This window comes from Emys orbicularis, chromosome 1 (assembly GCF_028017835.1).
Source record: "Emys orbicularis isolate rEmyOrb1 chromosome 1, rEmyOrb1.hap1, whole genome shotgun sequence".
Classification (NCBI taxonomy): domain Eukaryota; kingdom Metazoa; phylum Chordata; order Testudines; family Emydidae; genus Emys; species Emys orbicularis.
In genome coordinates, this window is record NC_088683.1 from 85565972 (window position 1) to 85591033 (window position 25062).

Here is a 25062-nt window from a genome sequence, read left to right on the forward strand (position 1 = left end):
TTGTAAAGAAAGCAGAGAACACAGTACTGACAGTGCAATATAATTAGGGCCCTACCAAATTCACGGCCAGGAAAAATGTGTAAAGGACCATGAAATCTGGTCTCCCCCCATGAAATCTGGTCTTGTGTGTGCTTTTACCCTGTACTATGCAGATTTCACAGGGGAGACCAGCATTTCTCAAAATGGGGGTCCTGACCCAAAAGGGAGTTGCATGGGGTTCACAAGGGTTATTTTAGGGGCATCGCAGTATTGCCACCCTTACTTCTGCGCTGTCTTCTGAGCTGGGTGGCCGGAGAGTGGCGGATGTTGGCTGGGCACCCAGCTCTGAAGGCAGCGCTCCGCCAGCAGCAGCATGGAAGTAAGGGTGGCAATACCACACCATGTCACCCTTACTTCTGCGCTGCTGCCTTCAGAGCTGGGCAGTTGGCAAGTGGTGGCTGCTGACTGAGGGCCCGGCTCTGCAGGCAGCAGGGCAAAAGTAAGGGTGACAATACCATACATTCAATCCTTAATTCTGCGCTGCTGCTGGCGGCGGCTCTGCCTTCAGAGCTGGGCTCCCAGCCAGCAGTCGCCGCTCTCCAGCTTCCCAGCTGCGAAGACAGTGCTGCTGCCAGCAGCAGCGCAGAAGTAAGGGTAGCAGTACCGCAACCCCTGCTACAATAACCTTGTGATCCCCCCACAAACCCCTTTTGGGTCAGGACCCGTGCAATTACAACACTGGGAAATTTCAAATTTAAATAGCTGAAATCATGAAATTTATTATTTTAAAACTCCTATGACCATAAAATTGACCAAAATGGACCATGAATTTCGTAGGGCCCTAAATATAATTCATCAACAAAATAGCTGTAAGAATTTTTTTTAAATGGCTGAAACAACATTTTTTCCCTAATCTTGTTCTTAGAAATGGCTGAACAATTTTAACTGAATCTTTCCCAGAAAATTTGAACTGAGGCAGACACCCAATATGGAAAATTTCAGCCTAAACAATTACAAGTTTGATATAATCACAAGCAACTAAACCCAGGATCTTATAGCAGAAAGTGTCAGGTACCCTTAGATACAAGTGTCCCTACCTGTGCCGCCTATATTAAAAAGTTATCATTAATCTGGATTAATTATCAGTGTCTAATGACACCCTGAAAAGACATCAATGATTGTTAGTGCAAAATCTGCCTTGAGGAGCAATTTCTTATAAGTCCAAGTCACTATTGCCTATTACTTCCCTGAAGTGTTAGTTTAGGGGTTACTGACATATAGACTGATCCCCCCATTGACCTCCACGTTAAAGTTAAGGTACATTGGCAAACTGCTTACACTGTACTTGTACTGCAGATAGAGGGCTTCAGTCTACAGTCAGTCTGGCCCCTTTTATGAGTGCTAAATTCAGACACATACACAAAAGAGGAAAATACATAGATTTAAATGAAAATAATCCATAACACTAAAAAAACAAACCATAAAAGCACTCCATGTATGACTTTTGGAGAAATAATAGCTACAAAAATAAAATCTTTACGTTTTGAAAACACTTACAGTAGGGGCATTACTTAAAAGAGAGATTTTCATGGCCTCCCAAGGCTGCATGTTGATTTAACTAAAGGTATCTTCTTCTTACCGTATGCGCAATGTGCCTCAGGTGGCATGTGACCAGGATTCATCACCGAATTTGGTCCACGTAGGCCGGGTACTGATGGGGAGTGTGATGTGAATGCTGATCCATGCCCCCCATTAAAGGTATTACCACATCTAGTCAATTAACTCGCGCAATAAGCAGAAAAGCCTATAGAGGGCACAAGTCCTCTTTTTTTCTTCCTGCATGACAAGAGCTTTCTGCCCTAAGCCACAGCACCATCAAAAATGAAAGCAACAGGCGAAGAATGGAAATGTCAGGAGTCAAGTGAGGTGCTGAGCAACCTCAGTGCTTACCAAGTTCAACAAGTGTTCGGGGCACTTAGCACTATGCAGAGCTATCAGCACATTGCAAAATCAAGCTCTTCATGGTTAGAACTTCTCATCAGAATTTATTCATCCAAAAATCATGACGTGTGTGTGTGTGTGTGTGTGTGTGTGTGAGTAAGTCTTTCACATACACACACTACATTAAAAAAATTAAAGTTGCAAAGTCAAGCACTCATATGTTAGGAAATGCCAAAATTAATATTGCCCATGCAACCTTAACTTATCCCCCTTGTGCATATAATTATGATACAGTCTTTAACTGCATGATCATATACTGGCTTTGTAGAAGTCCTACCTATTCCTTTAGGTGAGCCTTCTTCTAATTAGCTTCCTCCAGCTTAAATCTGACCTATTTGCAGCCTTTTTGGCTGATTGGGCCCACATAGCCTAATTCTGCCCTCTCGGGGCCAGTGTGGGGAGTATGCCCCATCACAAGATCCAGTTTAGATCTGGGTCCCATTGTGCTACAACACAAATATGTAGTAAAAGTCCCTGTCCTGAAGAGCTTACAGTATAAATAGAAAAGACAATAGGAGAAAGTAATTTTTATTATTCTAATTTTACAGATGGGCCCAAGGAGTTTCATGGAAAATAGGTCTTGTCAAACAAACTCTATATCATTCTTTGAGATCAAAAGTTTAATAAAAATTGAATGTTTTTATTTAATAACTTCTGTAAGGTGCTTTACGTAGTACCATTTGATGATCTGATTAACAAATTATCACTCTACCAAATCAATGTGGATGCAAAAAATTGGGTGTATAATTGACTTGCAGGTATGCAGGAAATTAATCCAACTGTTGAATCTACTGCATTTTCTTCTATGAACACTGGCCATAGAGTGTGCACTAGGTGATTTACCTTTCTGCAAAAACTAATACATTGGGATAAAATAGTCTCACATCAAAAACTTTACTAAGGGCACTCCTCTGCTTACAGGAAGGTCTTTGAATGGGTAATTTATCATTGCCTTCCAGCGGAGCAGGGGAAGATCTTAAGTTTGCAATAATTAAGAAACAAGTAATTCAGCATTAAAAGCAAAAGTCACTTTAAGTCCTCTGATTTCTAGGTACTATAGGATGTGGCATTATTGTGTTAATGGCATGGAACAGCTGTTCCTTACTGGAAAACATAACATGTTTCACCCTTTGATATACATTGCTTTGTCTTTTTCCCCTGCTACAACATTAAAGAGAGATTGCATGAGGACTATATTCAACACAGTGATGTGTCTCAGCAGCTTTATGGAAACTGGGAACACATTCCTTTTATCAGTACAGTATGAATACACAATTTGCAATATTATTTGTATGCATTCATTAAGGCAAGTAAAAGTGGCTACATACTGCTAAGCATGACATTTCAATGGGTTTTGGGTCTTTTATATGACTGAAAATTAGCTGAAAATATTCTGCTGCTCAAATCAGGCCCATGGTACCGAACACATTACCCTGGAGAGTCTTGAGTCATCATGTCACCAGAGACTGTTCCAGCAAATATATTTTCATTCTTTTCTAAATTCCAAGTAGCTGCTATCCATACTGAATCTGTGAGACTAGAATTTTCTAAGTATCTCCCAAGGGGCTAGCAATTAAAATGTTACCACTCAGTTCCAAAAAAACAAAAATTATCTGTTATTGGGCTGCTCCTACTGTAAGTTTGCTATGAAATGATAAAGGATTGAATGGTTTCAGTCTAGTACTTGGTGGACATTTATCCACATTGCAAAAGTACTACAATGATTTGGCAATCTTTACTCTGAAGAGCTCCAGGGCTGGGATAGCATGTCAGAAATGACTGATGTAATGGCATTAAAGGGCCAAATCCAGTGGTAGATGTGTTAGGCCGAGGAGACGGTTTAGAGAGCAGTAGTGCACCCACTCAATAGCGGCATGTTTCTCACCCAGGAAGGCAGCCCTTGGCTATTATGCCCATCAATGAGTGCAGCCTAACTCCACAGGGGTGTAATGTGCTGGACAGACAAAATAACCAAACCCGCATTCAGTTAGTATGTGTGCTGTGTTGTGCCGTATGATAGCATCCACTGCACATGATGCTCCTTTCTGAAGTGGCATTTAACAATGTCCCCCCACAAATAGACTTGACCCAACCTTCCCTGAGCCAGCAGGATAACTCTAGGTCCAGATGCACAGCCACCAGTAGCCACTGTTCTTAAGGGTAGGATTTCACCCAATGTCTGTAAAGCACTTTGAAGATGAAAAGTCCTATGTCAGTATTAGAGAGACAAGATGAACGAGATAATATCTTTTATTGGACCAACTTCTGTTGATGAGAGAGACAAGCTTTTGGGTCCCATAAAACATATTACCTCACCCACCTTGTCTCTCTAATATCCTGGGACCGACATAGTTACAACTACACTGCATATGTAAGAATTAGGCATTATTGTTGGCAGAACCTTATGGGGAAGCTTGTCCACAGTAACTGCCAGCTGGCTAGCCATGAACCAGCATTTAGTCCTTTACTCTTAGAATCACTGAGACACAGTCACCAAATGTATCCACATTTGCAAAAGTAGTAATCATTTTAACAACAATGTCTTACAATGACTAAGTGACTAGTGTGTCGCTGTCATTAAGTGGCTGGCAGCGTTTCCGTAATAAACACTGTTATCAGGCATTTTTAACTCAGCTGTAAAATTTTGCTCCAGGCTGATAGTTGGCAAACAAGACCCAGGAAATGACAATACTTTTTTTAAGCATATTATCCTATTTGGGTAATGTAATGTACAGACACGTAACTCAAGAGAGGTTTATAAGTGTGCGCTTCTTGATTTCTCTAAAACTCATTGACTTCATTAGCTCTTTTCAACTGTCACCATGGTGCAGGGAGGGAGATGGGCACTGGAGTAGCTGGATCCTAAACAAATGTTGAAGCTCTTACTTAGGCAAATTCCTACTAACTTCAAATAACATGAATAGTTCAAACAACACTGCTGGGGAGTCAGAGGCACTTTCAGGGTCAGCGCAGAGGCACAAGGACTCTCTATAGATGGTCCTCCTGCCCTCCAAAACTTCTCAGGAACCCACTCATGTGACGCTGAACTCTTGCTTCACAGAGTTCTTCCATAATCCACCCCCTTGCGCCTCCTCCTAGTTTTTCCTTTGTTTCTTGGGCCTTGATTGAGACAGCTCTTCACACAATTAAAGGAAAATTGCACCTATTGCTGTCTCAGCCAAGGAAACATCTGATCCTAATTAACAATAAGCATATGCTCTTGGATATAGCATCATAATCTCATACTGGCTACAGAGTTTGAACCTGTTTTACCACTGCTTGGACAGTCAGGATCCACAAAGTTTTCTGTGATATCTACTGCACCTCACAAAGCTTCAATGAAATGTGTGGCACATGCCATCCATAGGACCTTCTGAGTGGTATTTTCTAGACCTGCACTGAACATCTTTGGACAACTAAGTGGTTAAATCCGGGGGAGGAGGGGCTGGGGTGGGGATTTAGCAGTAAACAAATACTAACCACATTTTGTGTTTCAGAGTAGCAGCCGTGTTAGTCTGTATCCGCAAAAATAACAGGAGTACTTGTGGCACCTTAGAGACTAACAAATTTATTAGAGCATAAGCTTTCGTGGGCTACAACCCACATCCGAAGAAGTGGGTTGTAGCCCACGAAAGCTTATGCTCTAATAAATTTGTTAGTCTCTAAGGTGCCACAAGTACTCCTGTTATTTTTGCACATTTTGTGTAGCTATGTTAAACTATTCAGGATTCATAGTTAGAGATATTAGTTTCACTAATTTCATTATTAAAAATCTGTTACAGCTAAGGTCTTCGTAAATGCTGAATCTCATTTCCAAATTCCCTGCGGGAGAAACAGCCACAACAATAAAATTAGGAATCTGGAACTGGAGATAAAACTAGAAAAACTAAGGCCTTCACTGTACTGGGAAAACGCAGTGTTAGAAAACATTGTAACTCATACATTTTAAGTAACAATGGTCAAACTTGTTTTGTCGTTAGGGCAGGCAAGGACAGTGGCATATAACCAGCTAGCACATTATTAAACACAACTGTCCTTTTCCACACTGAAAGCAAAATCATGCTTATCACTGTTAAGTAACACATTTTCTAATCCAATGAATTTTCCCAGTATAGACAAGGCTTAAGAGCATGAATGAGAACATTTGGGGTTTTTTATATATTTATTTATTTTAAACTTCCAATACTGGGGACTCAATGACACAGGGAGTACAGATGGTTTGCGCTTTGGCCATATTTACATAGCAGAATTGGAGGGACACTAGTGTGATCAAGATTTTGTGGTAACAATGCTGGAAGCCACCAGAGTTAGTTAAATCTGATTGTCACGGTGGATAACACATCAGAAGCTGCCAGAGCCTTGTCTACATAAGGGCTCCCTCCAGTTCTGCTATAGAACTGATGTGGTGTGAGGGTTTTTTCTTTTGTTTTGTTTTGTTGTTGGGGGGAGACCTGGGCAATTCCCTCATGTAGCTAAGGATATTCTTTCCGAGAGTGGGCACTGCCATATATTTAATTATTTACACAAATGGTGCTACTGGACAGTACCTCTACAAGAAAAGTATTACATAATGTCAGTGTTCAGAATACTCAGAAGTGGAGCTGGCTGGAGGACAATTCCATTTTGTGACAACTTTTGAAATTTGATTTTGTTCCACCTTTGAATGAAAACAAAACCTTTAGAACGTTTTCACAAAATGGAATTTTGTCAAAACATCCTTTTTTCCGATCAGAAAGGTCAAGTTTTCGATTCAGGTCTCTCTCAGAAACCTTCCTGTCCAAAACTCTGTTGAAATCATTTTGACTTTGACTAAACAACCTATGATGATGAACATACATTTCTGGCAAAAATGGTCAGATCAGCTCTACTCAGTTCACTGCTCAGTACTAGTGAGTGATTTGTTTGCTACTTCAGGGTACTTAGTTTCTAGTCGATTGTTTAGCAATATAACTTTTGTTTGTTTTGTTTTATAGTAAGGCTAGGAGAATAATTTGTTCTATATTATGTACTCGAAATGCCTGTGAAATCCAAGCAGTGACTTATTTTCATAGAGTTACGTTCTTTAAAAAGAGTTTAAAGCAACCAGTCAGATCAAATATATATGGGTTCCACCATCTGTACTCCAGCAGGAATCTACATTTATGAGCTAGCTGTTTATCTTCATTACAATCAAATGTGTTTATTGTTAAAGTTTTACAAAGCAACCCAGTAGCAGGGTGAAAGATGAAGAGATTACTGAATAATAGATAAGTATATTTTTAGTCAGCTCAGGGGTGTGTGTATGTGTGTGAGAGAAAAATAAATAAATAAATACATACATACATACACTATGAGCCTATAGGAGAGCTCATATTTTTGAAACTTGTTAAGGCACAGGCTAAATTCCAACAAGAGCAAACCAATACCTGTGTTCTGAGATCAGTACAGGATTATTAATGATAAGTTTTCCAATCATTCTGCTTCTAGAAGTGGGAGGGAGCATTCCTTGCCTTCTTTTTCTTAATGTCTTCATAAGTTTAGCAAGCTGATTCTTAAATATTAAACATACAAGACTTAAACTAACTCCACAGCTCACAACTTCCAGTCAGGAGGTTCCCTACTTTTCCTACCAATCCGTCAAATTCAGGGACAACACAGAGTGGAAAATACATGTGCAAGTGCAAGTGAAGAGAACCACAAGGTCCTCTGAGACTATCACCATTCTGTTTCTTACGCTTGGCAAAGACACTGCAGCCTTTAACTGAGCTAGAATCCTTGTTAACCTGCCCTTGGTTTGATGAGAGGGTGATTTTTTCCATTGTAAGAGCCTGCCCACCCCTGTTGTCTTTTCCTTTACTGCAGAGCACAGAGCAGTGGAATCTTTGAGCTCTCTGTGGATTGCTGAGGGAGAAGTAGATGGGTAACAACAGTGTTAGTTTCAGAGACAATATAGTGTGAAACGTTATCCACCACAGGAAGGTGTTCATTTATAATGAAAAGTCACCTGGATTTTCAGACCTCCATTCATTAATAATCATCTCCAAAAGGAATTAGCAAAGAGAATTTATTCATGTGGAACCACTACAATTTACAAAGGAACATAGGAATTGCCATACTGGCCCAGACTTGTGTCCATTAAATCCATCTTCTCTCTGACAGTGGCCAGCAGCAGATACCTCAGAGGAAAGTTGAACCCCACAGCAGATATTTTGGGAGGGTGGGAGGAGAAGAGCGACTAACCCATGAAAGTCTCATCCTCTTTAACATTTAACTAAGAGGCTATACATGACATAGGACTAGAGACTCACTTAAAATATTTGAAAAATCTGGGAAAATTTGTCTCAATGATATTCAAGGAACATGATCCATAGAAAATGTCATATTTTAGACTTTGTCCTTTTTTATTAATTTTGTATTTTATATATACAGAAAAAATAAACTATAAATATAATTCTCATAATACATAAACTCACAATATATTAACCATTTTCTACTCAACTTTAGCTATACTTGAAATGTTTAATTATCATGTAATATGAATGGTTAAAAAATAAATCAGTTATTTGTATTACACAATTTACAAACAGACAAATTTGTTTATAAAAGTCTAACTAGTTAAAGAAAACTTATTAAGATAAGATAAAGAATAGATGCAAAAGACGGGGGGCGGGGGATAGAGATGGGGAAGAAAGGACATGGATACAGAGGAGGCAGAGGCAAGGGGGGACCCATGCATTTAATAGGATCATTCAGATACTTCCAGGAAAGCATCCTACATCTCACAGAATTTTTCTTGGGTTTGTCTATTACGGTACACAATTCTTTCCAGTGCTTTTTGACCCTAATCCAGCAAAGCACTTCAGCACATGCTTAACTTTAAGCACATGATTAGTCCCATTGACTTCATTTACTCACAGTTAAGCATGTGCTGAAGTGCTTGGCTGGATCAGGATTTTCATCTTTAAAAGCACTTCCCAAATTGTAAATATAGGTAAATAATATCATCCACATGTTACACCAAGGTAGATGATTGGAATGCAGGCTCTCCCCTCTCTAACTCACCTGCAGAGGGACACTGACAATTTGGCTGAAAAGCTTTGACCATTATGTACTAAAGACAAGTAGCATAGGCCACCCACGGGCACTGTGGAGCAGTGGTGGGCAACCTGTGCCCTGCGGGCCGCAGGCAGCCTGTCAGGGTTCACCATTCCTGGCCCATGGGAGCTGCGGGAAGTGGCGCAGGCGGCGGGGACGTGCAGGCCGCTGCTTCCCAGGAATGGTGAACCGCAGCCACTTGGAGCTGCGAGCGGCAGTGCCTGCGGATGGTCAATGTAAACAAACTGTCTCGCGGCCCGCCAGTGGATTATCCTGATGGGCCGCGTGTGGCTCACGGGCCGCAGGTTGCCCACCACTGCTGTAGAGTGTTTAAAAACACACATTAAAAGTGTGCAGAGTCCAAGAAGCTCCTACCAGTTGCATGGCTTGGGAAGAACATGCTGGAAAAACAAGTTAATGGGTTTCATTCTTTGGCTTAAATCATTCCCTCCCATAGAAAACTTCACAGCAACAGGTTCTGAAGGAGGAAAACTTCCTGAACATCCTCTCACAGATGGTAGCCCCTGCCATGAGTGAGAGGGAGTCTTTCTTATGGTAGCTGGCTGTGAGCTCCCTGGCAACACCAGTCTTCAGCCACTCAAGAACTCTCCACTGGGCTGTGTCAGCCCTAACCTCACCTTGCAGGTCAACACTAAATCATTCCCCAGTGATCTTCAGTCCCAACACTAGCTACTCACAGAATTTCCAGATCCTCTGCACTCAAAGTGCTGTGTACCCCAACTTACCAGATTTATCTTAAACCACTGTTCCTGTAAAGCACACAGCACTTGTGGGCATTTCTAATAAAACAAAAGTAGGTTTATTTAAGAAAAAATAAAGATTTAACTAGAAACAAGAGAGAGTGGTGGAAACAAGTGGTTACAATACAGAACAAAATATAAAATACAGTCCTGGGTCTACACTTATTAATAATTACCTTTCCTATACAGAGTAGATTTTCCCCCAAAAGGTCAGTATTTAGCAGAGCTGGCTGGTTTCAAACAAACCAGGATCCATGCATTCATGAATGCTCCCTTGCAAAGTCTCCCTCTCTTCACTCTGTTATACTGAAAATAGTCTTTTGTTTCTAATCAGAGATAGGCCAAACCCTGGTCTTGTTGTAAAGTGGTTTAGACTGTCATCGCCTCTGATGGTTTCCCATTCAAACTCTTAGGCTATATCTACACTACACCCACAGCAGCACAGCTGTACCGCTGTAAGGTCTCCGTGACTGGAGAGAGGTCTCCCCTTGGCATAATTAAACCTTCCCCAACAAGCGACAGTAGCTTTATCGGTGGGAGAACATCTCCCGCCAACATAGCACTGTCCACACTGGCACTTTTGTTGGTGAAACTTATGTTGGCCACACCCCTGACCAACAAAAGTTTTACTGACAAAAGTGCTAGTGTAGACATAGCCTTAGAATTGCACAAAGCTGAACAATTGAGCCTTGCATTGCATCGCCAGCTGGATAGGGTGGGGTGACAACTCCCCCTTGCCCAAGTGGGCCATTACCAAAGACATCCTGGTGACTAATCTTTACTTTTCACTCCAAGTCCATAAAGCATATTTTAAATATTAATACATTATTCCTTAACTATTACCCATCCATACATCTTGAAATGATTATGAATCTTGACAACTTACAAGCTTTCTGTAGATACCTTACACATTACTCTTTATGGATACATATCCTGCAAGACATATGTTTGGTGTAATGAGTTTGTCAGGTCTGAGGTGAGAGTTGTTTGCAAAGAACAGGGGACCACTGCACTGGGCTCTGGCACCTCCCAATGCCCAGTTCCCAGTGGAGCTGAAATAGCAAGAACTTTCCTTGATGCAGATGCTCCTGGGGTTGGTTCAGCAGAAAAATGAATAAAATAAAATAAATAAATAAAGTAGCACTTAGGGATGTTTTCCAGGAAAAATCTCTACTAGCCAGTGGAGTTAACCCACACCCAGTTTCCCTGTTGCCCCCTTCTCACTCCGTTTCCTGCCTTTTCCCCCAACATGGTCTTTAGGACCACAGAACACGCTTGGCACAGTTGGGGAGTGGTGGGGAGCGGGGAGGGATGGTGCCACTAAAGTAGGTCATCTCCCCTCTGCATGGAAGGTGGGAAGATCTGTAAACAGAGGATCTGCTGTTTGCTTGGATTTGAGGACACATTCTGAGCCTCCAGGTTGGTATTCTTACACCTGGTGGATAACTCTCCCACAAAACCACACAAGCCTGGTGTTATCCCCTCAAAACACCAAACACTAGAACCTTTGCACTCTTCAGCAACAAGGAGTAGATGAATCTTCGTCATCTCACCTTCCCCCAGCCCTGAAGCTTGATGAGCCAGGATCCCTACTGGCAGCTTGCTCTGCATCCCTAGTGCATCTCAGAGGAAAGGAAAAAAGGGCTTGGGATGCTCTGTAATTTTCTCATTCAGTTTCAGTGAAAAGCCTTTGGAATACAGTCCGTCATCCTGAAAATATTCTCCCACTAGACAGGGAAGTGCATTCTAGTGGACTGAACACAGATCCAGGAGCCAGAAAGTCCCGACAACTGTTCCCTCATAACCTCTCTGTCTCAGTTTCAGTACACTGAGGATAATAATACACACTTAGCTACTTCTCGGAGGGAAGGTATGAAATAGTGCTTGTAAGGTACTTTGAAGGTAAGTGCTAAACGTTATTTTATTACTGCCCATGGCTCCTGTCTCCATGTCCCCTGCCCACCTCAAAAAAAAAAGAAAAGAAAAAGGTTGGTAGGAAGAAAGTAATCCCTTCTGGTTTGTGGTACGAGATGGCAAGGATGTGGGGCTAGCTGACCCCAGGAGTGGGTGGACTGTCTACAGTGAAAAAATCATCTTTTTCCCTGATTGTTTCCAGCAACTGTATAATTAACTTTAATTGTGGCCATCATTTTGGCAATGAGTTTCACCTCTTCAGACTAAGAATATTGTCTGAGTGAACACTACAATTTCCTGAAGAAGCTGCAAATCGGCAGTCTTGCCTAAAATCATATACAACCATCTATCCTTCAGCATGTAAGATGTATGAAAACAACGTACCAGGAGGCTTCCTTGATGTAGCGTCTACCTTATGGTAAGCCTTATGGTAGGACTTAATACACAACATTTAGGATGGACATATTTAGCTTGGTATGATTTGTCCAATAGAAGCTGGGATCATCTGTTCCCAGGATATAAATATAGAACCAAATCCTGCTCACCTTCATCACCTGGGTGGTTCCAATCCTGTCAAGAGAAAGTCAAGAGAGTTTGGCCTTCATGATAGGTTAAGGCAGTGGTTCCCAAACTTGTTCTGCCCCTTGTGCAGGGAAAGCCCCTGGCAGGCCGGGCCGGTTTGTTTACCTGCCGCATCCGCAGGTTCGGCTGATCGCAGCTCCCAGTGGCCGCGGTTCGCTGCTCCAGGCCAATGGGAGCTGCTGGAAGCGGCGCGGGCCGAGGGACGTACTGGCCGCCACTTCCAGCAGCTCCCATTGGCCTGGAACAGCGAACCACGGCCACTGGGAGCCGCGATTGGCTGAATCTGCGGACACGGCAGGTAAACAAACCGGCCCCAGGCCGCCAGGGGATTTCCCTGCACAAGCAGCGGAACAAGTTTGGGAACCACTGGGTTAAGGAATAAATCAGCAAACATTTTTAGATATTAAATAGAATGTGTATTGTTGGAACTCTAGAGAATGTAAAATGTATTGCAGGATAGAAACCAAGCAAAGTAGTTAGGTCTCCAGTTCTTGCATATCATTGTCAAAATGTGCAAAATGCAGCCTGTAAGCTCATCTTCTTTGCCAGTCTATTTGATCATGAAACTCCTCTCTTTGAATCCTTCCTCTGGCTCTGCCTCTGCTGTCACCCCACATTTAAGTTTGTCAGCACCTTCAAAGCCCTAGCATGACTCTTCCCCTACCTCATAAAGCTTCACGTTGCTCCCGTCCTCTCCACTCTGCCAGCACTCCTGGCTTGTCTCTCCAAAGTCAACTTCTGTGCTTTCTTCCACACGATTCCCTGGGGATGATCTGATTTCCATGAGGCTATCTGCCACTTCCCTACTCTATCCCTATTCTATCCATGTTTAAGCCCCTTTTAAAAAGACCCATTTCTGCCAGTGAATCAACTTGACCTGTATATCAATTCTATATGACCTGTCTATTGTTCCCATTCACTTTTCCTTTCCCGTGACCCCCATTTATTTGTCTCTCAGCTTGTCTGTCCTTACAGTCTGACCTCCTTGGAATGAGAAATATCTTTCTTCAGGGTTAGGAAAGCAGCTAGCACACAGGGGGTGCTATTGTAAATAATTAATACCTAATGATTACAAGAATAAAATTTGGTGAGCCTTTAATCTGCAGTAGGACATTCTTAATAGACAGTAGGAGACAGGAAACTAAAATAAGTGTAAGGCATCCACTCAGACTCAAGTCACCTATAATTCATTTGCCATGTAATTTGCTTAAACAATGTTTAAAAATACTAGACATTCATTGTATGTGACTCAAAGGTCATTGACTACAATAGGCTAAATTGCTCCTTTAAGAACAGTCTTGTGCAAAGGATCATGTGTAAACTACACTGCCCGGGGTGGGGGGGGGGGAAGGGCACTGTGCCTTGGGGACACTCCTCTGAAGCAGGGCTTGTGACACACTCCTGAACAGCTGATTCCATCCACTAAAGGGAGGTAATGCACATGTACAGTAATAAGCACATTACACTATTCATGATTGTCTGTGGCCACTGACCAGATTCACTGCCGTGAAAATGGATGACTTTGGAGAAAAAAAATGTAAGATTCATCTCCTGGCAATAGCTTTCCTGCAGTAATAATTCTAAACAGCGGTGGAGAATCACTGTACCTGAACATGACAACTCCACTAATAAAATCTATGCACACTATCAGAATAAAATTAGCAAAAGAAGGAGTATTACAGTTTTTCAGATGTTTGTGTAATTTTGTGGCTGCTCATGTACCATGGGGATGGGCCCATTATAAGTAGGATTTTGGTTTCTCATTTTAGAAAGATAAATAGGAGTAATATCTGACAAACTTCAAGAGTAGATCAGACAGCCATTCATTCTCGTGATAATTCCAAAATGTCAGTATTACAGGGCAGGGAATGAGTCCAGCAGTACATACTGCAAAGCTCCTAGCACACTGTAGTCACAATGGATAAATAATAATCATAAAACTGCCTTGAATGTAGATAACACCACAGCTTGATATTTAAATTTATGAAGTGCCATTTCCTACTATGTAACTATTTGGAGCCTCTGACGACAAGGCCCAATCATCAAGCTTTGGTCTTGTGATTAGGATGTGGCAGTGGCAAAAAAAACTTTTATTTCTTGCCTTCAAAATACCCTGCAGCTGTGCTCACTAGCTATGTAAGGACAGTTCAGTAAAATAAAGGGAATGACAGATTACACTTGGAAATGAAATACAAAGAGAAATTATTTTCTAGTCATTAATAGGAGCAGTTAGGTAATTTATGTATGGTTAACATTAGTTCCTTTCTATTAATATAATATAGACAGTGTGATACCTTATTACCCCTATAGTCTTCATATTGTACATTATTTATTGTACATCTCAGAATTGTCCATTTTTTCCTGAAGAGCAATGTGAGTTACAAACAGTCTACACATGTAATGATTATTCTCCTATTAGATCAACTTTTAAGCAGATCTTTAACAGGCAGCTACACTCAATAGGTCCCTGGACGACTCTGCAAAGCAGTGAGGGATGAGACCAGTAACCGCTCTATGTAGGTTTTACATTTTTTTAACTGATAAGATTTTAAGGGGTTTTGAGGGCCTTTACTGCCTCGCAGAGTACTTGTCCCCAAAGCAAAGTAAGCTCAGTCCCTTTACAAAGGAACTCCAAGGGGCTACTGGCAGTTATAACCCAGGGTGAGAAGCAGGGAGCAGCAGCTGAGTGGCTGCCATTGTGAGGGAAGGGGAGCAGCACCAGGACTGGTAGATTCTAGGACAGGATTAAACACCCTTCCCCTCCTCCAAAATCTTTTGTATCAATGGACGACGGCTCCTCAGAGACAAGAGGAACAGGACTTTCCCCCCTTTCCCGCAAAGGTCTTCCTCACCCAAATGATCCTGCCATTACGTGCAGAGCAGAGCACTGCGGATAAGGGGAGAGCAGCAGCCAAAGCCGAAACGTGAACTCTTTCCTCCACTCCATCAGCCAGGGCTTGGGTTCAGCCAGTACAGTGAACCAGCACGTCTGTCATGCTGCCTTCTTCGTCTGCAGAATCAGAGCGGTCATTCAAAATAATAATAGTAAAAAAAAAAGTCTCTAGTTCTGAGGTAAAGTTTCAAAAGCACCTAAGTCCCATTTTCAGAAGAGACTTTGTCACTTAACCTTGGCTTCTACATGTTATTGAAAGTCAATAAGACTTGTCTACACTAGGCTTTTATGTCGAATTTAGCGCCGTTACATCGAATTAACCCTGCACCCGTCCACACCACGAAGCTATTTAGTTCAACATAGAGCTCTCTTAAATTCGACTTCTGTACTCCTCCAAAACGAGAGGAGTAGCGCTAAATTCGAAATGGCCATATCGAATTAGGCTAGGTGTGGATGGAAATCGACGGTAATAGCTCCGGGAGCTATCCCACAGTGCACCACTCTGTTGACGCTCTGGACAGCAGTCCGAGCTCGGATGCTCTGATCAGCCACACAGGAAAAGCCCCGGGAAAATTTGAATTCCTTTTCCTGTCTGAGCAGTTTGAATCTCATTCCCTGTTTGGACAGCGTGGCGAGCTCAGCAGCACTGGCAACGATGCAGAGCTCTCCAGCAGAGATGGCCGTGCAATCTAATAGAAGGAGGGCCCCAGCATGGACTGATCGGGAAGTCTTGGATCTCATCGCTGTGTGGGGCGATGAGTCCGTGCTTTCAGAGCTGCGCTCCAAAAGACGGAATGCAAAGATCTACGAGAAGATCTCTAAAGCCATGGCAGAGAGAGGATACAGCCGGGATGCAACGCAGTGCCGCGTGAAAATCAAGGAGCTGAGACAAGGCTACCAAAAAACCAAAGAGGCAAACGGACGCTCCGGATCCCATCCCCACACATCCCGTTTCTACGAGGCACTGCATTCCATCCTAGGTGCGGCCGCCACCACTACCCCACCACTGACCGTGGACTCTGAGGATGGGATATTGTCCGCGGCAGGTTCCTCGTCGGACATGTTAGCGGACGGGGAAGATGAAGAAGGAGATGAGGAGGACGAGGCAGTCGACAGCGCTGGCACCGCTGATTTCCCCGACAGCCAGGAGCTCTTCATCACCCTTACCGAGATCCCCTACCAACCGTCCCCATCCCTTACCCCGGAGACAGAATCAGGGGAAGGATCAAGCAGTGAGTGCTTTAAATATCTAAACATTTATTTTTACAAGAACTGGAATATTTATAATATTAACAATGGCTGTTTATTAAAGTGCTTAAACATGTAAACAATTATCTGCAAAAAAACTGGAATATTTACAATAGTAACAAAGGGTTTTTCATGATTTGTCTGCCTTAGGCTCTTCACAATTTAGTCCCAAGTATTTAAAATTTTTTTTACAATGTCCGGTAAGTCATGATTATGCTGCCCAAGACGCTCCACTCTTTAGTCCCAGTGCACCTACGCGAAAATCCGGTCAATATGGCCGGGGATGGAGGCGAAATCCTCATAGGAGAACTCCTCGTAGGTCTCATGAAGGTACATTTCCAGCCTGTTCATCAGGTTCCTGGGTAGGGCGATCTTAGTGGGCCCTCCGTGGTAGGACACGTTACCGCGCCACGACACCATCAGATACTCTGGTATCATCGCCCTGCAGAGCATAGCGGCAAACGGCCCTGGTTTCTGAAGGCTTTCTCGAAACATCCTTTCCCTCTGGGACTCCGAGATCCTCAGCAGGGTGATGTCGCTCATTACGCCCTGCTTTGAATTAGGGAGGGGAATGTTAGTATTGGGACTGCTTTACAGCCACGCGGTGGAGGGAGAGGGGCAGCATACAGGGATCTTTCCCTGGAACAGCCGCGAGGGGGTGGGACAGGGGCATAGTTCATGCTGTCCTGATTGCTGGCAGCAGAGACTGGCATTGCTTTCAATGTGAAAGGAGGCCAGTGCTACTAGTACAGTTTTAAGCAGCCAGAAGTCTACGGCTTACCATGATTGCACGCTACAGAAGTTCAGGTGTCCTGCCACGCTTCTCAGATAACTGCAAGACCACTGCAGGACCCCAGGCACTGAAGGCGATGGCCGAAAATTCGACCTTGTCCTGAGTGCGCATGTGAGAGGTGCAGTGCATGGTCTTGTTCACAGAGAAAGACTAGGTTCTTTGTACACAACTTCATTTATCTGTCTCAGGAATTCACTCCATTTTTCCCATTCACACAGACACATCTGCGACTGTCTCCCAACCCAGCCTGTCAGCACACTCCCAGAGGCTAGCGCAGATTAGGAGGAGGAAGAAGAAGACGCGGGAGGACATGTTCTCAGAACTAATGAGCTGTTCCCGAGCCCAGGCAGCCCAGCAGACACAGTGGAGGGAGAACTTGTCCCAAATGCACCGAGCAGTCATGGAACGGGAGGAGAGGTGGCGTCAGGAGGACCAGCAGGCTACTGAAAAGCTGCTTGGACTTCTGAGGGAGCAAACGGACACGCTCCGGCGCCTTGTGGATGTTCTGCAAGACTGGAGGCAGGAGGACAGAGCCCCGCTGCAGTCTATCTCTAACCGCCCTCCCCCGCCACCAAGTCCCACACCCCCCTCACCCAAAGTACAAAGAAGGAGGGGCGGCAAGGGCCGTTAAAACTTTCAGTCAACCCCTGCAGACTGCTCTAGCACTAGAAGGCTCTCATTCCCCAAAATTTTAAAAGTCCTTTCCTACACACCTCACAGAAGCCCCCGTGCAAGTTTCAACCCCCACGTTTCATGTCTGGTTCATAATAAAATATTCGTTTCTGTTAATTACTGTTTCCATGATTTTATATTGGAGGAGAGTCTGTCTGAACGAGGGGAAGGGGCATGGTAATTGGACAGGACAGTCACCTTTACCAGGGTACAGAGGCGGGGTCAGGTCCAGGATCAGGACACATACCCAGTGCAGTGACTAGTGACCCTGTTCAATCTGGGAGGTGGTTTTCATGTTCTGTGGGGGGGGGGGGTTGCTCTGTGACTTTGTGGCGGGGGAGGGCAGTTACAGATCTAATGCATCACAGAGCCCCGCAGCAGGGGAGCTGTAACCCTCTTCCCCCTGCCAGACAGTCACATAGCCGACACATACACGCTGTCCCGCCCAGGAGGGCTGGCAGGCTCTGTTGAAACAACCAGTCCACCACTGCGGAACCCGTCATTCCTGGAGTTTAGAAGCATCATTTGCATCACAACAGTAAACCCGCACCCCGCCACAGTCTGCGTCCCAGGTTTAAAACATTCCCGCGAAAACAGTAATAAAGACAACGGTGTTCATTAACAAAACAGAACAGATTTTATTTTTTGGGAAGGGGGTGAAGGGGGTATGTAACTGGAGAGGATAGTCAACGGTAACTGGGTAAAGAAACGGTGGCAAGTTCAGGTTCTGAGTCCACAAACTTAAAATTCACTGGTGACCCTGCTCAGTCTGGAAACTGTCTTTCAAAGCCTCCCGGATGCACAGTGCGTCCCGCTGGGCTCTTCTAATCTCCCGGCTGTCTGGCTGGGAGTAATCAGCAGCCAGGCGATTTGCCTCAACCTCCCACCCCACCATAAAGGTCTCCCCCTTGATCTCACAGAGATTGTGGAGCACACAGCAAGCTGCAATAACAATGGGGATATTGGTTTCGCTGAGATCACAGCGAGTCAGTAAGCTTCTCCATCTCCCCTTGAGACGGCCAAAAGCACACTCCACCACCATTCTGCACTTGCTGAGCCGGTAGTTGAACAGTTCTTTTTCTGTGTCCAGGGCGCCAGTATAGGGCTTCATGAGCCAGGGCATTAGCGGGTATGCTGGGTCCCCGAGGATCACTGTAGGCATCTCCACATCCCCAAGAGTTATTTTGTGGTCCGGGAAGTAAATACCTTCCTGCAGCCTTCTAAACAGACCAGAGTTCCTGAACACGCGAGCGTCATGAACCTTGCCCGGCCATCCAATGTTGATGTTAGTAAAACGTCCCTTATGGTCCACCAGTGCTTGCAGCACCATTGAAAAGTAGCCCTTTCGGTTGATGTACTGGCTGGCCTGGTGGTCCGGTCCCAGGATAGGGATGTGAGTCCCATCTATAGCCCCACCGCAGTTTGGGAATCCCATCGCGGCGAAGCCATCTATGATGGCCTGCGCGTTTCCCAGGGTCACTACCTTTGACAGCAGTACCTTCACGATTGCCTTGGCTACTTGCATGACAACAACCCCCACGGTAGACTTGCCCACGCCAAACTGGTTCGCGACTGACCGGTAGCTGTCCGGCGTTGCAAGCTTCCAGAGGGCTATGGCCACTCGCTTCTGGACAGTCAGGGCTGCTCGCATCCGGGTGTCCTTGCGCTTCAGGGCAGGGGACAGCAACTCACAAAGTTCGAGGAAAGTCCCCTTCCGCATGCGAAAGTTTCGCAGCCACTGGGATTCATCCCAGACCTGAAGCACTATGCGGTCCCACCAGTCCGTGCTTGTTTCACGGGCCCAGAATCGCCGTTCCACAGTATCCACAAGACCCATTGCCACCGTGATGTCCTCGGCACTGGGTGTCGTGGTTTCAGACAGGCGTGTGCTACTCTCGGAGTTCAGGTCCTGACCCCGGTGCCGTAGCCTCCTCGCCTGATTTCTCTCTATCTGCCTCAGTGAAAGGTCGATGATGAGCTGCGATGCGTTGACAACGGCCACAACTGCAGCGATGGTCACAGCGGGATCCATGCTCGCAGTGCTGTGGCGTCCGCGCTGTCACTGACCAGAAAAGTGCGCGAACTGATTTCCCGCCGGCGCTTTCAGGGAGGGAGGGAGGGCGGGAGTGACGGTTGGATGACGACAGTTACCCAAAAGCACCCTCGACACATTTTTTTACCCAGAAGGCAATGGCGGCTCGACCCAGAATTCCAATGGGCAGCGGGGACTGCGGGAACTGTGGGATAGCTGCCCACAGTGCACCGCTTCCAATGTCGACGCTTGCCCCGTTAGTGTGGACTGACAAAGTCGAATTACTGTCCTTAGTGTGGACACACACGTTCGACTTTGTAATATCGATTCCACATATTCGATTTAACTAAAATCGAACTACTCTCGTAGTGTAGACATACCCTTAGGCTAGGTCTACACTACCCGCCTGAATCGGCGGGTAGAAATCGACCTCTCGGGGATCGAATTATCGCGTCTCGTCGGGACGCGACAATCGATCCCCGAATCGATGCTCTTACTCCACCAGCGGAGGTGGGAGTAAGCGCCGTCGACGGGAAGCCGCAGAGGTCGATTTTGCTACCATCCTTACAGCGGGGTAAGTCGGCTGCGATACGTCGAATTCAGCTACGCTATTCGCGTAGCTGAATTTGCGTATCTTAAATCGACCCCCCCCCCCCCCGTAGTGAAGACATAGCCTAAGGCTCTTAAGTGACTTGAGCTATGTTTACACTAGCAGGCTTTGTCAGTCTAGCTATACCTAGCAGGCCTATATCTACCTATAGCTATACCATCAAAGTGCTCCCAGTGGGGACACAGCTATATCAACAAAACTGTGCTTCCACCAGTATAGCTTACTCCAGCTCCCCCAAGCAACATCAGCTACACCCGCAAAAGTACGGAACCTGAAACAACAGCTCTGAGAGGTATGATCTGCACCATTCATCTCAATGGGTGCTAACTAGGCCATGTCTATTTTAGGAAAAATACTCAGTAGAGCAGGTTGGGAATTTTCTGTTACAGTGATTTACCCATGGAAAATTCACTGTCTGCAAATTCAACATTCTCTGAAGGAAAATTTCAATTTTGGCAGAAAGTCGTTCCCAGCTCTGCAGCTCCCCCATTCCTCGACATCCTGCTCAGCTCCCTGCCTGAGAAACTGCCATGACTCCAGGCTACCTCTGAAACCTTGCTACATGGTCAAAACAACATTTCTGAATTCCCATTCTGCAGGAAAATCTGACCTTTCAAATTTTTGTTCCATTTCAGAAAAAAAAATTATTTTGTTTTGTTTAATTTCAGAATTCCAGGTTTCAAGTTATATTTTTACAACTAGGTAACTAGCACACAAGTTTTACCTTGATGTAGCTGGTTGAGGTGAATCCTTTTCCATGAAACAGAGGTGCCAGGCACACAACCATAGCTGCTCCATTCTGGTTTCTCCTTGCTTTGAAGAGTGCCAGGACCTTGTTCCTGGATCTGAACTCCTCCAAACTTTGGGAACATCTGGAACCAGATCAGAACTTTGTAGCTCAGCTTATGTCTGTCAGACAGACAAAGAAGAGGAAGAAGAAGAAAAAAAACCACACACACACAGGATGTGCTGTCCCAAGATAAATAAACTCTGCCACAGTGGAAAAGGAAGAAAAGTGAAAAAAGGGCAGGTCTGGAAAGCCAGGCAGTATACAGTACATTTTGGGGGTGGGATGGGTGTTCAGCTTCCCTCCTTTCCCCTTTCCTTTCCATTTTGAGCTGACTCTGGTTTAGGTTACTTCTCTTTATTCCAATAATTCCTATGATCCTTAACTCCTCATTCCAATGTTCTGCAGTTCTCCCTTCTTACCACTATTCAGTCCAGCCTATTTGCTGCTCTTCCCTTTCCAGTTCAGCTCAACTTGCTAGATAACACACTTTGTCAGGGATGCTTGCTTTACTCCTAAATCTTTTACTGTTCAAGGCTTATGCTCTTTAGAGTTCAAACCAGCTTTCACCTCTTCTCCGTCTGAACTAAAAACTACAGTGTTTTGAAAAAACAAATCTATTTTACCAACACTGTACCACTTCTAGGCTGTTAATAACTGTTGCAACGGACGGTGTTCTTTGGGGGAGATAATCCCCCTAGGCAATATGTAAAAGGCAAAAACACCATATAACTTCATTAAAGGGACAGTATTTGTTCTGCTGCAGTAAGACTGTCATGATATCTCTTAGATAACTGTAAAACAAGGGTTTCTGTCTCCAGTGCTCCATTTGACAGCTACAAGGACGAAGATATCACTCCTGGGAAGATTAATACTTCAGGCTATGTCTACACTACAGCTTATGTCAGCAGAAGTTATGTCGCTCAGTGATGTGAATAAACCACCCCGAGCGACATACGTTACACCAACATAAGAGCTGGTGTGGACAGCACTACGTCGGCGGGAGAGCTTCTGCCGCTGACAGAGGTGGTTTTATTATACTCACGGGAGAGCTCTCTCCCGTCGACATAGAGCATCTTCACCAGACATGCTGCAGCAGCGCAGCTACACCGGTGCAGCTGTGCCGCTGCAATTGTAGACATGCCCTTATTTAGGTTTACAACTAATGTTAGCCTGATGACTCTATCAGTTATTAGCTCACCTACAATAGTATTTTTTCTGCCACAATTTTCCTGTCGCTTTCTTCCAGGATTTTCCCACATCCAGGAATTGTTTTCGGGCTGGATAACAAATGTGTTTTGATCTTCAAAAGCTATAATTCTCTGTGCCTTTGTTTTAAAAAAAGATGTATTTTCTTTAGTATGTCTAGCTTAAAAAAAAATTATACAAGCCTTCAACCCACACTGGCGCTGAATTACAGCCAGAGTGGAAAGCTTCTTCAACTGCTTTTCCAATGTTGTTTTAAACTGGGAAGCACAAGGACAATGTTTTTCTTGGCATTGCTTGTTGCCTCTGAAATACACAGGCTGCCGTTCTTGATGTGTTCCTGTTTTCCTTATATTTTATTTTAACAGTGTGCATCCTCTGGGGTTGTGTGGCAAGCCCCTTTCCACAGACACACTCTGTCACCCTAGCTAAGGTATCATTTAGCAGTGGGAGCTCTCCACTGGCAAGGTTCTGGTGTCCATGTTTGTAAAGTGTTCGGCTAATTGAGGTCCAGAGTTTTTCATAGGCATAAGCAAGTACCACAGGCTTTGGAGCCAGATGTCCAATTTAGGGCTAGCCATAGAAGAGTATTAAAAATTGAGTTGTTTTGTTTCCAGAAGGAGGTTGCCGGTTTTGGAATTGATTAAATAACGTGAAAATATTTTTGAAAGAGAGGTCACTGAATTAGAAACCAGGTTTCAGGTGGCCTTTTCATACTTACTCATTCACTGTTAGCTGCTCACAAATATTCATATGGCCTAAGTTTTGTTCTTATGACATTTTGCTAAAACAGCAAATTTCAAAATCAGTTGGGGGCTGAAAGTTGAAGTAGTTTATAAAAATCAGATCATCCAATAAGAGGACAGAAACAATACCATGCGACTTACAGCCAATCACAAGCTCAAACAGAAATTGCATACAATCAAATGATCAAAAGCAGAGACGCCAACTCTCATGATTTTATCATACATCTCATGATACTTGGTATTTTTCTGGAAGCCTAAGGTCCTGGAATCATGTTATTTTGTGAGAATTTCAACTTTCATTTTAAAAAAGTAGGCTTCTAGCCATCGTGACTGCAGACAATCTTGGAAATGTGATTCGAGTGCACACCAAAGTCTCTGAAACCAGAGGACAAATAAAAAATACAAACCCTCAAAATGTTTTCATGCTTGTTAAAAAAAATTTCAATCTCATGATTTTGAAGGGCCTGACTCCTGATTTCTGAATGCTTGAGGTTCACAATACTATAAAGCATATTTGTAAAAGCTATTTATCGTCTATTTCAAACATCTGAAATTGGTTTGCAAACTCTTGCCAAACAGGAACAAAAGGGGATATATTCATCAAACAAACTGTTCACACAACATAGGTGAACCATCTCTACCTACAGATCCTTCCTGTGCTCCGTCAGTCAGTCAGGAGTGGGGTTGTGACCTTGCATAACTGCAGGTGGGCACAGTGAGGGAAGGTGTCCAAGAGCTCCTTTCTACTCATCTCCTAGGCAGACTCCAGGCCTTGAAGTCTATCTCAACAGGGACCACATCTGCATGGCAGTACTACAGCAGGCCAGTGCTTCACTGAGAACACATTAAAGGTTTCACCTCCAGTGGGCCTGACTGTGCGGTATATATGAAGGCCCAAGTCCTGGCTCTTTGGTGGCTGTAGATTTGGCCCTGTTGCAACAAAGGTTTTCTCCCAGGTTGCTCTATCATGGTGAACAAAAAACCATCCTCCCTGTCTGCCCTGTAATTTTAGCTTCATCTTTGACCCCCAATATTCAGGCCTCCTGCTGCTTCTTCGCACACAGCCTCTCCAAGATCCAATGCTTTGGGAGTTTTAAAAATACTTTCTAGGGGGGGAGTATCCTGCCCCCCACCCCAACTCCAGCATCAAAGTTTAGTATAGGCAGCTCTTCTCTTTTTCTCCCCTCTGCCCTATTTAAATTGGAATTAGGGTCATTGTGACTTGTAGAGAAGGAAGAAATAGATTGTGGCTTCTATGCTATGCTGCAGAAATTCAGAAAAGTTGGCCCACCTCTTGCACACGTTGTACACATGTTGCATTAAATTTAGCATACAGAAAGCTAACCTTCCGAACTGCTGGAGGTCTAATTCCATTGCTGTTTGTACACAAAATGAGAAGACTGTTGTTGGTGGGAGGAAAGAGGGGATTGAACTACATCCAGTTGATAACTCACTGCAGAAATAAAACCTAATGGCACAGCTACTCAATGGAGATGGAGACGTTTCAAATGGCCAGCTCTTCCTTTGGCAGGAGATGGTATTATGGATAAACAGCAGCAGGAAGTACCAAGCAAACAGCAAAAGAAATACATTTACAAAAATTTTTTCCAAGTTTGATCAGAATGTTTTCCAGTCCGCTCCTGCTAGTGAGAAGGCTGCAGGTAATTTCAGTTCCAAAGCAATATCCAATCACAGAAAAAACAACAGCAGCATCTAGTCCAAGAGATCTGGAAAATTCTCATGGCTGTTGTGTGGATCAGACAC

The 25062-nt window shown here is 44.1% G+C and overlaps 1 protein-coding gene across 1 annotated transcript in view; it reads right to left on the bottom strand.

Moving 5' to 3' along the window:
• EEA1 (early endosome antigen 1) overlaps window positions 1-13095 on the bottom strand; it is a 157827-nt gene extending 144732 nt beyond the window's left edge. Inside the window, exon 1 of the mRNA XM_065403979.1 lies at window positions 12976-13095. Coding sequence (XP_065260051.1) covers window positions 12976-13095 — 120 coding nt within the window. The remainder of the gene's footprint in view (window positions 1-12975) is intronic.
• Window positions 13096-25062: the final 11967 nt, after the last annotated feature.